The sequence below is a fragment of the Engystomops pustulosus genome, chromosome 5 (genome assembly GCF_040894005.1).
Source record: "Engystomops pustulosus chromosome 5, aEngPut4.maternal, whole genome shotgun sequence".
In the NCBI taxonomy this organism is placed as follows: domain Eukaryota; kingdom Metazoa; phylum Chordata; class Amphibia; order Anura; family Leptodactylidae; genus Engystomops; species Engystomops pustulosus.
The window spans coordinates 45,288,663-45,307,690 of record NC_092415.1 but is presented as its reverse complement, the minus strand read 5'-3'; the positions used below and the strand labels follow the sequence as shown (position 1 = coordinate 45,307,690).

The 19,028-nt window shown below is 44.3% G+C and overlaps 1 protein-coding gene across 2 annotated transcripts in view; it reads left to right on the top strand.

The window, feature by feature from the left end:
• Positions 1 to 1,333: 1,333 nt before the first annotated feature.
• NKAIN3 (sodium/potassium transporting ATPase interacting 3) overlaps positions 1,334 to 19,028 on the top strand; it is a 333,295-nt gene continuing 315,600 nt past the window's right edge. The window contains exon 1 of one of the 2 annotated variants that reach the window (XM_072151833.1): positions 1,334 to 1,675. In XM_072151833.1, coding sequence (XP_072007934.1) covers positions 1,622 to 1,675 — 54 coding nt within the window. In that variant the 5' untranslated portion in view covers positions 1,334 to 1,621. The remainder of the gene's footprint in view (positions 1,676 to 19,028) is intronic. The other variant, XM_072151832.1, reaches the window with a different exon arrangement.

The window sequence follows — 19,028 nt, the reverse complement described above, 5'->3', positions numbered from 1 at the left end:
TCTGGTACTTTTATATTTGTTAAACATTATCACCTGGATGTAGTCTCCGGGGTAGACTCAGCCTTCGGCAAGAAAGTGCTAAGGGTGAAGACACACATGGCGTTTTTGGGCCGTTTTTACTAAGTGCGTTTTCAGATCGTTAAAAACGCATGCGTTAAAAAACGCATCCGTTTTTTAAAAACGCATGCGTTTGAAAACGCATGCGTTTTTGTCCGTTTCTCCGAAATTGCGCAACGAAAAACGGACAAAAACGCATGCGTTTTCAAAAAACGCACGCGTTTTTAAAAAACGGATGCGTTTTTTAACGCATGCGTTTTTAACGATCTGAAAACGCACTTAGTAAAAACGGCCCAAAAACGGCCCAAAAACGCCATGTGTGTCTTCACCCTAAGTACAGCTGCAAAATGATATTCCCACCCTTTCTTTGTATTGCTTTTCAAGTCCCTTCATGTGCTTCCATAGGACGAGCAGTAATACGAAAAATTTTCTCACTGAAATTTTTCTTTCCTATAGTCCGAAGGCAGCACAAGTACTCCCCCCCCCCCCAATAAATTTTTGTTATTGCTGCATAAAAAAACACCCCTGTTCACTGACTCAGGGGGTCATTTATAGGGGAGTCAACCTGCCAGTGCTCATTGCTAATTAACTATTGTTCTTCTGTCCAATAGGGGAAGTCTAGACTTAACCCTTCATATGCTTCCTACTGATCTACTGATTATACATATACTAATATAATATACTGATTACACGTACACTGCTATGATATACCGATTATACATCTAATGCTATAATATACTGATTATACATATACTAATATAATATACTTATTATAGATATACTACTTTATTATACTTATTATACATACACTGCTCTGATATACTGATTATACATACACTGCTATAATATACTGATTACACATATACTACTATGATATAGTGATTATACATGTACTGCTATAATATACTGATAACACATATACTAATATAATATACTGATTATAGATACACTGTTTTAATACACTGATTATAGATATACTAATATAATAATCTGATTATACATATACTAATATAATATACTGATTATACATGCACTGCTATAATATACTGATTATACATATACTAATATAAAATACTGATTATACACACACTGCTATAATATACTGATTATAGATACACTGTTTTAATTTACTGATTATAGATTATAGTTATACTGTATAAAAGACATAAGACTACAGGCAGAGATAACTACACCCAGGTGCCATAAACCTGTTGAGGCCGTGCCCTTGTTGCCCACTAGATGGCGGCAGAGAGCCTTCATCCGGCCCGTGGCTACATAAAGTCAGACGTAGAAGAGAAGAAAGGAAGGAGAGGTCTGGGTTCTGGAGATCTGCGCTTTCCTTGGTCCTGGTTCGGGATTTTGCTGGCTGCATGGGATCACAGCCCCGGTTTTGGGTGCAGGGATCAGGATTGCACAGGGGCTGCTGCTGAATGATCTATTGGAAATACAAGTATACAAGGATCTATAGGACTGCAGGTGCTGAATCTCCAGAAAGTGCAGCTACGCCTTAAGGAGCTGTCCAGCTACACTGCTCCAGCCTCTGCAGGACACTGTACACCTCAGCATGGGCTGCTGTACAGGACGCTGTACACTCATCTTCATCTGCACTTTACAGATGGTGAGTACCACCAATACTATGCACTTTCCTATCCAGGAGATCCCTCAACTTACATTCAATTTCCTAATGTGTGTTGTGGCATCATGGCTCCAGATCCAGGCAGTATCCTGCTCCTAATATCCTGAACTCCTGTGCCCTGGCATGCTGTGTAGGATGGCTGGCATTCCGCTGATACATAGTATCTATAGGGGTTTGACACTTCCATGTGACCAGTGGCAGAGGTTATGTCTGAGATACTATGTAACGCTGTCTGGATTGTGAGCCATACTCAGTAAAGTGTGGCAAAGTAACAATACCATCTGACTGGCACTACCATATAGACATGGAGGTGCCCAGTGATGCCACATGGAGAATATCCCCCCCTGTATAAGAACATTATTAGTCACTTTTCAAGAAACTCAATATAATGGTCGAAAATGTCTAATTATTGGCACATTTTTGGTAAATGGATTTGATTGTGAAAATTTAGTGCAGCCACATGGTGGGTTATTATAATTAATTATTACGGTCATCCTGGATCATGCCACACTTGATTACCTGTCTACCTGGCCAGTCTGCTCTGCCAGCTCCATCTACTGATGTGTGGGTATACAATGCCCATTGTTTGTCAGAGCTGAGGGGTGCAGCTGCTGGGGAAGGAGCTGTCACTTTTTGTGATTGTGTTGTATCATTTTCTCTATGTCAACCTTCTAGTTTGCATAAACCTAACAAAAGAGAGATGTCATTTTTTTTTGTTCTGCTGCTGTTGGCGGCTGCATTGTGTTTAGGCTGCACTAGAATACTCCCGAAATTGCTTCACAATTGTCTGATCATTCACTGAACTCAATGGGAGATGAGTAGGATGTTTATTGACATAGTGCCAGTGTATTTAGGGACTTTTGTATATAGGTTTTTTTTTTAATATGGACACCAGTCATAGACATATTGATTTATCTACTGTCTAATCATAATGAATAGATCATGGAATGTAACCGAATTATACTAAAGTGCAGTGCGCCAATATACCCCTCTTTTATTAGGGATATGTAGAAGGTCTGGTCAAACTTGTAACTTATTTCCTATTATTTTACTAGAAAGCATAATCCAGATATGTTAAGTATTGATTTTAGTTAAGATCCTTGGATGTGTTTGATAAATCAGGGTTTGTTTGCAGAAATCTTTATCAATGTCTTATTTCAAGAGTTTCCTAATTACCCCATAACAACATGTTCTATTCGCGCAGGTTGGATATGGCACAGTGTTCAGATACGTGAGACCTTATAGTAATAGACAACATACAAGATTTACGATAAACTCAGAAAATTTTACCAATAGTAGTAATAATTCTTTATTTATATAGCGCACACAGATTATGCAGCGCTGCACAGAGATTTGCCAATTCAGTCCCTGTCCCCAATGGGGCTCACAATCTAATCAATCTACAGGTATGTTCTTGAGTGTGGGAGGAAATGGGAGGACCCAGAGGAACCAATCTCAGCTCGACAATCAAAATAGTAATTTTTTTGATAATGTAGACTAGATGATGATTAAATGATATGATATTAAATACTCGTATTCTCCAAGTAGTGATAATTCAGGAAAATGTTCCTATGATTCCACTGTCCCTCTGTTTTCCCTCCTAGTAATGTATGGAAAATTAACAGCTGGAGCCGGTGTCCCTACAAAGATTGACATTGCCCATTCAGTGATGACTACGCCCCTTTGACAAGGGGAATGGGAACACCCAATTGTCTATTTATATAGACTAATATTCAGGAGAATTAAAGGGAAACTCATAATCTGGTGAAAAGATGATCCACAGAGGATACATATATTTTGTAATACAGACATTTCAAGTTCTCTTTTTAGAGGTTTCCAACACCTACAGACAGGGAAGGGCGAATACCAAAATGTTATGTCTCACCTTCACGCATAGACGATGCATCGCCAGCATCAGCACTAATTTTTGTGTTTTTATCACATCCTATGAAAGTCTGTGTGTAAAAAAATTATACAAGGCACTAGGGAAAGATCACAGAGTAGAAGAAACACATCATAAAACTCAAAAATATATTCCTTGTCTATGTGTATCAGATTTTAGAAATGAATATAACATTTTAATTTTCAAATTTATCATTTATCAATTTTTTTTATTGATGACCTATCCTTGGGGTTGACTCCCATGACCAACTACAAGAAGCTGCAGGGAGAAGAGCTGCAGTACCATTATCGGCCACTGGGCATTGTATGGCGCTGTTCTATTTCAATGTGTTTTTTTGGAGTTGTCTCTCTACTGATGGCTTATACTAAGGATGTGTGATTGATATAAAAACCTCCTTGAAGCCTTCATGACTCCCAGATATCACACCTCTTCCCATCTGCAGAAAGCACTTTGTGGTGATCTTTATAAATATCTCCTTCAGATGGCCATATTGCCGGCTTTACCTTGTATTCTTGTAGAAGCCAGCACTTACCAATCCCACAGACCTTTCCATGTTCCGCTGTGGAGCTCAGTGATTAATACCTTGTACCGTAACTCTGACTTACTGCATTGAACTATAAAGCAAGGTCATGATATTTTAGAGGCAAACGCGAGATTTATACTCTTTTACTTGAGGTCATTTGAGTTCTAGCTGGAAAGTACTTATTGCTAAATCACATCCACTCTTTCTAGTATCATTAGGAAGATTTATTCCCCCCTCCATGCACAGCAGGACCTGTCTTGGTGGAACTAGTCTAATGGAATTAGGGGTAATGGAAGAAAACTTTAGTATTTTACAAGTGTTTTCTTGAATTTTTATATGTTTAAGTGCAGTTATTTGTTGTATCTTTTTTAGAGATGAGCGAACACTAAAATGCTCGGGTACTCGTTATTCGAGATGAACTTTTCCCGATGCTCGAGTGCTCGTCTCGAATAACGAACCCCATTGAAGTCAATGGGAGACTCGAGCATTTTTCAAGGGGACCAAGGCTCTGCACAGGGAAGCTTGGCCAAACACCTGGGAACCTCAGAAAAGGATGGAAACACCACGGAAATGGACAGGAAACAGCAGGGGCAGCATGCATGGATGCCTCTGAGGCTGCTTAAACGCACCATTATGCCAAAATTATGGGCAACAGCATGGCCATGACAGAGTGACAGAATGAAGCTAGATAGCATCTAAAACATCCAATAATTGACCCTGACACTATAGGGGACGGCATGCAGAGGCAGCGGCAGCAGGCTAGAGAGTGGCATGGCGACATACCCTAATTGGACTCAGGCTTCAAACCAATGGGTGTCAGAGAGGAACCAAAGGAGGTGAGCAAGAAGCGCTCAAATAATATCGGTACATGATAAAAGTTTGCCAGTATATTTTGTGGATTACACAGCAGGGTGGCGACAAAGTTAACATGGAAGCCATGAAAACAACCCAAAATTCTGCCTGACACAGCTCGTTTGATAAGGGGACCATGTATGCTTACAGTTCATGCCAGTCGCTGCACTGGCTGCCAGTCTCCTTTCGAATACAGTTTAAAATAATAATAACCCTCATCCATAAAGCTCTGTATAATGCTGCACCCCCCTACCTCTCCTCTCTTATCTCAGTCTATCGCCCAACCCGTGCTCTTAGATCCGCCAGTGATCTTAGATTAACCTCTACCCTAGTGCGGACCTCCCACTCGCGTCTCCAAGACTTCTCTAGAGCTGCACCAATTCTATGGAATGCTCTGCCCCGGACTATCAGACTAATACCTAACCTCCAAAGTTTCAAACGTGCTCTTAAAACCCATTTCTTTAGGCAAGCCTATAACACTCATTAATTGCATGAAGTTTTAACTCTTCTACTAACCCGTCCTGTGTCGTCCTCCCATCTGTTATCCAGCAACCAACAGGCACCAGACTTCCCTGCAGTCCCATTCACCCTGGACCTGGTATATAAGATGACGGCTGAGTGGTTCAAGCGACAGCAATTCCATTTATTATATTTTTTTCTATTCCCTAAGAAGAATGGCTTGACCATTAAATATTCTTTTACCTCGTGTTACCCCATCATCTTCATAAACCGTAAGCTCTGGCGAGCAGGGACCTCACTCCTGTTGTTCCATACAAATGTTGTGCTCTGTTACATTACATTTGTATTTGTTTCCTATGATTTGTAAAGCGCTACAGAATATGATGACGCTATATAAATAAAGATTATTATTATTATTATTATGGAGGCAGTGAACTAGTAGTAGATTAAAGGTGCTGCAACTATGTTAGTTGGATCTTGGGATGGAGCTGGCGCTCTGCAGCCAGGCGAGCTTTCGCCAATCCAAGCCCCTGTCTCTAGGCTACTCCCCAAACAGCACTTCTAAGAACCTTTTGTATAAGATCAAGTGTAGTAGCGTTCTTATAAGTTTAGGATATGGTGGGTGAGGGGAATGTAAACAGATGCGCAAGAAGCGCTGAAATAATATCCCTAAATGGTAAAAGTTTGCAAGTATATTTTGTGGATTACACAGCAGGGTGGCGACAAAGTTAACAACTTTGATGTGGAATGCCCTGTAATAGCTCTTGGGCGGTGTGCCTTTTATCGCCTAGGCTCAGCAGTTTCAGCACCGCCTGCTGTCGCTTAGCGACGGCACTGCTGCTGTGCCTAGAGCTACCGACTGATGGCGCCATGCCCACGGATGGTAATTCGGAGGAGGAGGAGGTGGAGGAGGGGTGGGAGGAGGTATAGTAGGCCTTTGAGACCTGGACCGAGGTAGGCCCCGCAATTCTCTGCGTCGGCAGTATATGACCAGCCCCAGGGTCAGACTCGGTCCCAGCCTGCACCAAGTTAAGTGTAGTAGCGTTCTTATAAGTTTCGGATATGGCGGGTGAGGGGAATGTAAACAGATGCGCAAGAAGCGCATGATGCGCATGGAGCTGGCGCTCCGCTGCCAGGCGAGCTTTCGCCAATCCAAGCCCCTGTCTCTAGGCTACTCCCCAAACAGCACTTCTAAGAACCTTTTGTATAAGATCAAGTGTAGTAGCGTTCTTATAAGTTTAGGATATGCCGGGTGAGGGGAATGTAAACAGATGCGCAAGAAGCGCTGAAATAATATCCCTAAATGGTAAAAGTTTGCCAGTATATTTTGTGGATAACACAGCAGGGTGGCGACAAAGTTAACAACTTTGATGTGGAATCCATGAAAACAACCCAAATTTCTGCCTGACACACCTCGTTTGATAAAGGGACGATGTATGGAGGCAGCTATATGGACGACTTTTGGAGGTAGCAATGGAGACAACGTGTGGAGGCTGCTATGGAGACAATTTAATTTGGATAGTGCCTGTATGTGGCAGTCCCAAAAATGTTTCAAACCAGAGGAGCAGGTAGGTGGCCCTGCAGTAAAATGGAATAGATTGAGTGCCTGTATGTGGCAGTCCCAAAAATGTTTCAAACCAGAGGAGCAGGTAGGTGGCCCTGCAGTAAAATGGAATAGATTGAGTCCCTGTATGTGGCAGTCCCAAACATTTTTCAAACCAGAGGAGCAGGTAGGTGGCCCTCCAGTAAAATGGAATAGATTGAGTGCCTGTATGTGGCAGTCCCAAAAATTGTTTCAAACAGAGGACCGGGTAGGTGGCCCTCCAGAAAAATTAAATGCATGAAGTACTATAGCAAGAGCCAGTGGGCCCTGTCAAAAAATAGCCATTTTCCTCTGCTTTACTGTACAAAGAGGAGGAGAAGGAGGAAAATGAGGAGGAGGAGTGGATCAATTATTCAGGTTGAGCTTCCTTCACCTGGTGGAGATTGGAAATTCTGAGAAATCCAGCCTTTATTCATTTTAATAAGCGTCAGCCTGTCAGCGCTGTCAGTCGACAGGCGTGTACGCTTATCGGTGATGATGCCACCAGCTGCACTGAAAACCCGCTCGGACAAGACGCTAGCGGCAGGCAAGAACCTCCAAGGCGTACAGCGCCAGTTCGTGCCACATGTCCAGCTTTGAAACCCAGTAGTTGTAGGGAGCTGTGTGATCATTTAGGACGATGGTATGGTCAGCTACGTACTCCCTCACCATCTTTCTGTAAAGATCAGCCCTACTCTGCCGAGACTGGGGACAGGTGACAGTGTCTTGCTGGGGTGACATAAAGCTGGCAAAAGCCTTGTAAAGCGTACCCTTGCCAGTGCTGGACAAGCTGCCTGCTCGCCTACTCTCCCTCGCTACTTGTCCCGCAGAACTACGCACTCTGCCGCTAGCGCTGTCAGAAGGGAAATACTGTTTCAGCTTGTGCACCAGGGCCTGCTGGTATTCATGCATTCTCACACTCCTTTCCTCTGCAGGGATGAGAGTGGAAAGATTTTGCTTGTACCGTGGGTCCAGGAGAGTGAACACCCAGTAATCGGTGCTGGAATAAATTCTTTGAACGCGAGGGTCACGGGATAGGCAGCCTAGCATGAAATCTGCCATATGCGCCAGAGTACCAACGCGTAAGAATTCACTCCCCTCACTGGCCTGACTGTCCATTTCCTCCTCCTCCAACTCCTCCAACTCCTCTTCTTCTGCCCATACACGCTGAACAGTGAAGGACTCAACAATGGTCCCCTCTTGTGTCTCGCCAACATTCTCCTCCTCTTCCTCCTCATCCTCCTCCACCTCCACCTCCTCCGATATGCGCTGAGAAACAGACCTGAGGGTGCTTTGGCTATCAACAAGGGAATATTCTTCCCCTGTCTCTTGTGACGAGCGCAAAGCTTCCGACTTCATGCTGACCAGAGAGTTTTTCAACAGGCCAAGCAGCGGGATGGTGAGGCTGATGATGGCGGCATCGCCACTGACCATCTGTGTTGACTCCTCAAAGTTACTCAGCACCTGACAGATATCAGACATCCACGTCCACTCCTCATTGTAGACTTGAGGAAGCTGACTGACCTGACTACCAGTTCTGGTGGAAGTTGACATCTGGCAGTCTACAATCGCTCGGCGCTGCTGGTAAACTCTGGATAACATGGTCAGTGTTGAATTCCACCTCGTGGGCACGTCGCACAACAGTCGGTGAGCGGGCAGTTGGAAGCGGCGCTGCGCTGCCCTGAGAGTGGCAGCATCTGTGCTGGACTTCCTGAAATGCGCACAGATGCGGCGCACCTTCGTGAGCAAATCAGACAGATTGGGGTATGTCTTGAGGAAACGCTGAACTATCAGATTTAACACATGGGCCAGGCATGGCACATGTGTCAGTCTGCCGAGTTGCAGAGCCGCCACCAGGTTACGGCCGTTGTCACACACAACCATTCCCGGCTTGAGGTTCAGCGGTGCCAGCCACAGATCAGTCTGCGCCCTGATGCCCTGTAATAGCTCTTGGGCGGTGTGCCTTTTGTCGCCTAGGCTCAGCAGTTTGAGCACCGCCTGCTGTCGCTTAGCGACGGCACTGCTGCTGTGCCTAGAGCTACCGACTGATGGCGCCGTGCCCACGGATGGTAGTTCGGAGGAGGAGGTGGAGGAGGGGTGGGAGGAGGAGGAGGCATAGTAGGCCTGAAACACCTGGACCGAGGTAGGCCCTGCAATCCTCGGCGTCGGCAGTATATGAGCAGCCCCAGGGTCAGACTCGGTCCCAGCCTCCACCAAGTTAACCCAATGTGCCGTCAGCGATATATAGTGGCCCTGCCCGGCAGCACTCGTCCACGTGTCCGTGGTCAGGTGGACCTTGTCAGAAACGGCGTTGGTCAGGGCACGGATGATGTTGTCTGACACATGCTGGTGCAGGGCTGGGACGGCACATCGGGAAAAGTAGTGGCGGCTGGGGACCGAATACCGAGGGGCGGCCGCCGCCATGAGGTTGCGAAAGGCCTCGGTCTCTACTAGCCTATAGGGCAGCATCTCCAGGCTAAGCAATCTGGAGATGTGCACATTAAGGGCTTGGGCGTGCGGGTGGGTTGCACTATATTTGCGTTTCCGCTCCAGCGTCTGGGGTATGGAGAGCTGAACACTGGTGGATGCTGTGGAGGATCGTGGAGGCGACGATGGGGTTTTTGTGGCAGGGTCCTGGGCAGGGGGCTGACTATCAGCTGACACAGGGGAAGGAGCAGTGGTGTGCACGGCCGGAGGTGAACGGGCTTGTTGCCACTGAGTGGGGTGTTTAGCATTCATATGCCTGCGCATACTGGTGGTAGTTAAGCTAGTAGTGGTGGAACCCCTGCTGAGCCTGGTTTGGCAAATGTTGCACACCACAGTCCGTCGGTCATCCGGTGTTTCCTTAAAGAACCTCCAGACTTCTGAAGATCTAGCCCTCGCCGCAAGAGCCCTCGCCACGGGAGCTTCACTAGTTGACACATTTGGCGCTGATGCACCAGCTCTGGCCCTGCCTCTCCGTCTGGCCCCACCACTGCCTCTTCCAACCTGTTCTGGTCGAGGACTCTCCTCCGTCTCAGAAGCACTGTGTTCACCCGGCCTCTCAACCCAGCTTGGGTCTGTCACCTCATCATCCTCCGATCCCTCAGTCTGCTCCCCCCTCGGACTTCCTGCCCTGACAACAACTTCCCCACTGTCTGACAACCGTGCCTCCTCATCGTCGGACACCTCTTTACACACTTCCACTACGTCAAGAAGGTCATCATCACCCACAGACTGTGACTGGTGGAAAACCTGGGCATCGGAAAATTGCTCAGCAGCAACCGGACAAGTGGTTTGTGACTGTGGGAAGGGTCCAGAAAACAGTTCCTCAGAGTATGCCGGTTCAAATGCCAAATTTTCCTGGGAGGGGGCAGACTGGGGGGGAGGAGGCTGAGGTGCAGGAGCTGGAGGAGTGGCGATTTCGGTGACATGGGTGGACTGCGTGGAAGACTGACTGGTGGTGGACAAATTGCTCGAAGCATTGTCAGCAATCCACGACATCACCTGTTCGCACTGTTCTGGCCTCAACAGTGCTCTACCACGAGTCCCAGTAACTTCAGACATGAACCTAGGGAGTGTAGCTCTGCGGCGTTCCCCTGCTCCCTCATAAGCAGGTGGTGTCTCACCCCGGCCAGGACCACGGCCTCTGACCCCTGCAGTAGTTGGACGCCCACGTCCCCGCCCTCGTCCTCTACCCCTAGCCCTCGGGTTAAACATTTTTAAAATGAGAGTTATAGCTTTAATTTTTTTTAAACTTTTTTTTGTTTTTTTTTGTGTTTTTTGGTTTTTTTTTGAGTGTTTAAAACCAAACAATGCTATCCTATTGCTATGGCTATTTTCTAGCCAAGTATCAAAGCACACTACTATGCCAGATGAGATGACACTGAGTTAGTGCCTAATTGAAATCCAACCCCTACTAAATTTTCCCACTTCGGTCTTTGCTATGGATATGTGCGTCACTAAGCGCAGAACATAGCGGTCGCAAGTCTCACTACAAATTGCTCAGAATTGGCTAGTACATGCACTGCAGAAAGTACAGCCACCAGCAGATCAACCAGAAATCAAATATATAGAACGCTACTGTAGGCGTAAGTAAGCTGTTTGTATTCTCCTATGGCTATTTTCTAGCCAAGTATCAAAGCACACTACTATGCCAGATGAGATGACACTGAGTTAGTGCCTAATTGAAATCCAACCCCTACTAAATTTTCCCACTTCGGTCTTTGCTATGGATATGTGCGTCACTAAGCGCAGAACACAGCGGTCGCAAGTCTCACTACAAATTGCTCAGAATTGGCTAGTACATGCACTGCAGAAAGTACAGCCACCAGCAGATCAACCAGAAATCAAATATATAGAACGCTACTGTATGCGTAAGTAAGCTCTTTGTATTCTCCTATGGCTATTTTCTAGCCAAGTATCAAAGCACACTACTATGCCAGATGAGATGACACTGAGTTAGTGCCTAATTGAAATCCAACCCCTACTAAATTTTCCCACTTCGGTCTTTGCTATGGATATGTGTGCCACTAAGAGCTAAACACAACGGTAGCAAGTCCCCCTGCTAATTCCTCACAAAATGGTACTAGATGCAAATTAAAATAAAAAAAGTAGAACGTTATTGTAGCCCTAAGAAGGGCTGTTGGGTTCTTTGAGAATCACTCCTGCCTAACAGTAAGCTAATAGAACACCCTAACGCTTTCCCTGACCAGCAGCAGCTCTCTCCCTAGCGGCATCCAGACACAGAATGATCCGAGCAGCGCGGGCAGCGGCTAGTCTATCCCAGGGTCACCTGATCTGGCCAGCCAACCACTGCTATCGACGTGTAAGGGTACCACGTCATGCTGGGTGGAGTGCAGAGTCTCCTGGCTTGTGATTGGCTCTGTTTCTGGCCGCCAAAAAGCAAAACGGCGGCAGCTGCCATTTTCTCGAGCGGGCGAAGTATTCGTCCGAGCAACGAGCAGTTTCGAGTACCCTAATGCTCGACCGAGCATCAAGCTCGGACGAGCATGTTCGCTCATCTCTAATCTTTTTGTATTGGTTTCCAGTTTTTGACTTGTTACCATATATACTCGAGTATAAGCCTATTTTTTCAGCACAAAAAATGTGCTGAAAACCCAAACTCGGCTTATACTTGAGTAAAAAAAAATAGGTTTTACCAGGTTTTTGTGGTAAAATTAGGGGCCTTGGCTTATACTTGGGTCGGCTTATACTCAAGTATATACGTATATTTAGTTTCTATTTATTTTCTCTGTTGATTATAGATGAGCGGACCCAGCAATATATCCAGGTCAGTCAGCGGAACATGAATGCCGAACGCGACCATCACGGACCGCTCATCTCTACTCTAGATTGATCTTGTTATAGTTAAAGTAATTATAATTAATATTTTGATCCATTGATACCTTCAAAATTAAGCAAGATAAGCCAGGGACACTCACTCATAAATCCAGGCATGTTGACAGTGGGAAATCTTCTTATATTTGTTATCCATGGCCTCCTTACTTCTAAAATCAACCTTGAAAACTATACTAATGAGCCCCTCACTGCTGTATCTTCACAGGCTGTTACAGTGAGCAGGGTACGTCTGCTCTCTCCCTTCTCCCTCTTCCTGTGTAATCTAGCAGCAGTAGGAAGTACAGGGGGAAGGCAGACCTGCTCTGCTCATTGTAACAGCTTGCGGAAACACCCACCAGAGCCCTTCTGGCTCATTAGAACAATTTTAAAAGTTGATTTAAGAAGGAAGGAGGCCTTCATAACAGATATAAGAAGTATATATTACCACAGTCATAGCGCCTGGATCTATGAGTAAGTGCCACTGGTTTATCATGCTTAATATTGATGTTAGATTTACTTTAATACAGAAATATTAGACTTCTTTACACATTTGTATCTGTGTTTGGGCCAAACTCCTGCTTCATCTCTTTGCAGTCTCTGTCTGTGAATTTGCTGTTCGCACTGTGTCTGTAAGAGGAGACTTAGCTGCTGTGACTCACTGTCCCCACTCCCCTAGTGTGTAGAGTATTTAGCAGAGTGAAAAGAAGATTAGGAGGGAGCAGGATAAAAGCCAAAGTAAGTGGAGAAGGAAGTGCTTTCCTTTGATGAGTGGACATAAGGAACTTGTTCTATTGATTTAAGCAAGGTATGTTCTAAACCTATATGGATGAATGGGTTAATGGCCTGCAGGGGTGGTGTATGGTTGTCAGATCATATATATATATATATATATATATATATAATTTAAAAATGAACGGCACTACAATAGAAGTGGAATAACTCAAGTGGTGTTTATTTCCAAGCTGCTACGTTTCAGCTTCTTCCGAATCCTTTCTCATATATATATATATACACACATACATATACAGGTGCTCCCAGACTTAAGGGCACCTGACTTACAGACGACCCCTAGTTAAAGACAGACCTTTCTGTCCACTGTGGCATCTGGTGAAGCTCTCTGGGTGTTTTACTTTAGGTGTCTCTAATGAAATTTCATTGATAATCCTTGTAGCCAGGACATCATAAAACTTTGAAAATCAAATTATCACTGGGACAAAATATTTTTTTTTGTCTGGAGCTACAATTATAAAAAAAATACCTTTTCCAACTTGCATACAAATTCAACTTAAAAACAACGCTAAAGAACCTATCATGTACATAACACTGCCTGATATACTGTATAGAGTGAAGGGGAATTAAATTATTTGTGAACGGTTGTGATGATTGAAGTTTTTCTAGGAAATCCATTCAACCGCAGCCTCATAGCAGGCACACACACACTACACACATGCTGTCTCCCTTGGCAAACATTAGCAGCAGATTGTCTTGCACTGAAAAGTGTAGTTATTTCTGTACCCGCATAGGATTCCAACAGATGAGTGTTGTGTGAATTTTGGATTGATACTGATATTGATACTATACTTAGGATAGGTTACCAATATCAGATCAAGGGAGGTCCAATACCTGACAACCCCACCAGTCAGCTGTCCGTGGCCAGCCAAATGTTGTGGGTGCTGGGTGTCATATCCCCATGATCTGACACAAATCACAATTTGTTCATAAGATTAAAAAAAAGGATAATTTAACAAATCATATATTTCCGACAGCCGTGTTTAATTTTTTTAGTCAAAGTGACCCTTCGGGCTTTAATAAGTCTCATTCCCCGCAGTGTATAGGTGTCCCAGCTATAGTAATATGTACATGAAATTATTCTGCCCTTGCAATAATGGATATCAGCTCTCCAGTCACTTATCTTCTGGTGATCTTGTGATATGCTTAGGTTTATACACATCAGCCAGGCACAAGATCCTGAGCCAGGGCACCTTCACGGGGCATACCCGGGCAAGTGCTGGGGCCCAGAACTTCTTGGGGGGGGGGAGGCACATAAGGCTGTACATAAGGTATCAATGGGGGGGGGGACTTTATATAATGAATCCATAGGGGATCAGGGAGGGTTGTATATAAATTAACCGTTTGGTATGATAAATTAGGGAACATTTTAAGAAACAGGAGACGGTTTTAGTTTTTGAATTTTTAATGCCACCACGTGAGTTCACTGCAAAGGGGCCCATTGAGGCTCTGTCGCCCTGGGGCCAACCCTGAGCTACACTGAGCCAGTGGTGATGTAGGCTGTTTTTATCAGGCTACTGCATGCTCCCTATAGGCACTGTAACTGAACTGTAATCACTGATCACTCCTTGCCGTTACAGAAATTAGCTGACAATCTGGAGAAAGCTCATGCCACCGATAGCGGCAGCAGGCAGAGGTGAGCTAGATGGGGACATTTATCAAACAATAGATGATATATGATGAATGTCCACCCCTCCTCTGTGCCTCTGGTGTAGAAATGAGCTATTATCTGCTACTGTTTAGGCTTGAACAGTCACAGACCATAGCCCGGTGAGCCGCCTTCATAAAGGGTAAAATAATCGCAACTCCTAACGTCTGCAGGAATGTCCCCCACTATATTTGGGACTCTACATCCCAGCTGTATTCAGTCATGCTGGCACTTTAGTTGTCTCAATCTGCCTGACAGGTTCCCTTTAAGGTAAAGTAATCCATGCTCCTGCCGTCAGTAAAGTCCCAGATAACTATACAGTATGTAGGACAATTGGTATTTACATTCTAATTGCTTGTGGGGTCATCCGTGTCCTGTACATCATGTCTGTGCATTGTCTCATGTTTACTTTGGCATCTGCTAATACATAGTAATATTTACTTCAGTTTGCCGAGACCCTCCTAAACTGTCTGTAGCGACAGAAGTAACATATGTACATACAATGCAATGTGATAATCACATTGTGAGATATTGTGAACCCGCAGTATGAATATTTATGTCTTCAGCCACATTATGTACGGGGCTGATGGGGATGTATTACAGCACAGCGGGCTCCTACCTACCTCCCGTCACTCACCTCACTGTCACCATCTGTTTCCCAAACTGTGCCATGACATCACACAGACCATATCTAATGCAGATGGAAGTTCTTTACCCAAATGAAACCAAGTAGGAATATCCAGATACATTTTTATGTATTTGAATATATACATGGTTATCTTTTAAGCCCTATATGAGCACTATGGAAAAATTGGAATTGCTATTGGGATTACTATGTGTTGTGTTAGCACTGTAGGCTCACAATGGGAAAACTTTAAAGGACATCTATCCTCAGATAACTTGATGTTACATGCATATAATTACCTCCCAGTCCCTTCCTGATCATCAATTACCTTCTTTTTAATCCTTTGAACAACTTAAATTCATCCAAAAAGGTTTCTAAACTATGCAAATGAGCCTGAGCACCTCATGGCTTTGACGATAAGTAATTTATGCACGCCCCTCCCCCCCTGGCAGATTGAGGCGCGCATACTAAGCTAAGCGAAGATGTCGGCAACAGCTTTCCCTCTGCTATTCTCATGTTATGCGCGGTCATAGCAGAATGTAGTGAGATAATGGTGTGAAGAAATGTGACGTTTTGGACCCCAAAGGGTACGCATGGTCAATTAATTATCCTTTTATTGACACTACCAGAACCCAGAAGTTTTAAAGGCGCAGGAATATGTCTGCACAACTTCCGGATATGGCACAACAATAAATCACAACCCTTGATGTCTGAAAGACCCTTTCACTAGCCTCAGTGAAACAGAAACTTATCAACCCAAAAAACTGCCACCAGATCTCCTTTAATATAAGCCCGGTCCGCAGCGGGATTATATAGGGTGAGGAACCAACCCGGTAGCATGTATATAACCGAGACATGGACATGGGAATTTGTGGATCGAAATAAAAAAGCAAAGCAGGTTAAATTTTATATTTAATTGCCATAATGGCTTAATAGACAAATGGTACACACACAATATATATATATATATATATATATATATACAAAATACAAAGGTAGAACTAAAAGTATCAGCAATTCTGTTACCTTGTGTGGGCCTAATACGGATGGATAGTCCACACTTTAAGATCCTTCCTGCACTTCTGATTTTAAGGTTTCCCCAGATAAAATGCTGGGCCCCACTGGTGTTCTGATTATAATAGGTGCAGACACACCCCTGCACACCCATTGTAGGGCTCTATGGTCTCCTTGGATCCGGGTTAATCCATGGATCACATTGATACCAAACCTGACCCATTTGTTATGTTCCCATTCAGAGATATTTACATTTATATCTCTGTGTCCTAGAATGCTAGAACATATTTAGTCATAGCTATACTATACCCATAGCTTGAAAAAGGCTTTGCCAGGGCCGAAACATCGCTACTGTCACCTTTGATGGAATAAAAGGTCCACACTTGGTTTACACCACTAACGGAGTGCTGCTCATTCTCTTGTATTTATTCTATACCCTGGCTATACTGATGCCAATAATGTATCTGTCCTGGGGCTAAGATGAACCATAACTCCATGAACGGGATATTAGTATTTCCTTTGTCTCTTGTCTTAAAAATGGAGGGAAGCTCCTGAAAGATACTGGAGTTGGTGTGGCTGCATAGGTGTTAGTTAATAGCTACCCCTCCTGAGATCCTGGGAAAGCCTTTGTAGTAGGACTTTGCCAGGATCTTATTAATTATACAAAATAGGGCTGGATAGAGACTGATGAGTATAAGGCCCCCCTCCCTAGTCATATTTATCATAAATGGTATGATCGCTAATACCGCGGGAATAACAGAGGGAGAGCTGGTGACATCACGGCTCTCTTAGCTTAGTGCGCGCTTGCCAATCGGCTGTGGTGGGCATACATAAAACACTTTTTGGCGGAACAATGTTTATAAACCTTTTTTTCTTATGAAATTCGTTTTAAAAATCGATTATTGGTGATCAGGACTATTGTTGGGGTAAAGAACAATAGTTAACTATTGTTGGGGTAAAGAAGGAACATCAAACTGGGGTTCGGAGGTAATGTTTATGTCATGTGCGGGGAGTTTCCTTTTGCAAATTTTTTTTCGTGGTCCTTATTGTGTTGTGTGAAATTAGCCCAAGCCATGTAATGTGCTCAATAGCATGTATGTATGTATGTATGTATGTAAATATATATGCAGTATATACAGGCGGTCCCCTGGTCACAATACATACAACAGGCTACATACAACACAGGTCCTGTAGCTTTGATTGAATTTGTATGTAAGTAAGAACAGGTATATTTGGAAAGTGTAAGTCCAGACAACATTTTTTTGTTCTGACGATTTTCAGAATTGTGGATTGTTATGGGAACAAGGATTAACAATAAAGCTTCATGGCAGACACCTCTGATGCCTGGGGCATCCAGAGAACTTCACCAGAAATTACAGTGGTCGGAGAGGTCTGTTCTTAAAGGACATCTGCCACCCACTTCCCCGTCCCACCCCCATTAGCGTGAGAATTTGGCGACAATGGCCAAATTTCATCAAAATAACATTTTATAAAATATTTAAATCAGCCTGAGGTGCTCTGCAGAGCACTGCCAGGCTCCTCCGCAATCTAATTTATCCACCCCTGGTGCCTCCTGGCACCACTTACAGAGCGTTTAGAGAGATGTGCAAATTTTGCGCAAGCGAGAGAATAGCTTACATTGTGCTGACGGCAGCACCAGGAGAGCTATCCTCGGCTTGTGCAAGATTTTCAGAGAGAGCCGGTGACGTCACTATAGGTGGTGCCAGGAGGCATCGGGGTGTGAATAAATTGTGAAGGAGCCTGGTGGTGCTCTGCACAGCTCCCCAGGCTGATTTAAACGTTTTAAAAAATGGGCATTCTCAGTTGCTACCAGGATGAAAGACTGTATGCATTAACACCTATGGAGTCGGGAGCCCCTCAGGCTCATTTGCATACAATCCTTCATCCTGGTTGTAGATGCCCTTTAAGTCAGGGACTGCCTGTATATTTAATAGCATGTATTACACTATATATTTACATACCTGCCTTGGGTATCTGTATATATGTGCATAAATGAAGGTAGGGGACAAAAAGATCATTTCATAAGAACATGCAGGCAGTGGGGATATTGTCAGTCTTTCTATGAGGGATTGTATTGTCAGTGGGTCTAGAGCAGAAATGCTTATCCATTCATGTGGAGATGAGCATCTGGCTGCTGGTATGGCCAAATAAAATCCAAATGAGCTTGTTAACGATGCATACAAATCATTTAAATAAAGATGTTCTGTTTTAGCGGCATGGCCCCGGTGTAATGTATTGCTGCTGTGTAGCAGTAATATGTCACATGGCTACGTTCTGCAGACGATTGCTGTTTACATATGTACAGTATGGAACGATTATATGGCGCGGGCTTAGTCTACACCTATAAAAGTCACACTCTCTGCAGCCAAATTTTCTGTTTTGTTTTTATTCCTTCTGAATCCTATCCTATGTCTTTTCAAGTCTGCAAAAGACAATGGGGCACATTTTCTTACACGTCCAAAGGAGTTCACCAAAAGTGCATTGTCCGACGAGAATGCACTGTACCGCGATTCACCAAGATCGTGCGCCTGATATCCTGCATGTGTCGCTTCCCCGCTCAGGTCCACCGGAGTTCACCTTCTTCCTGGTGCATTGTCTTG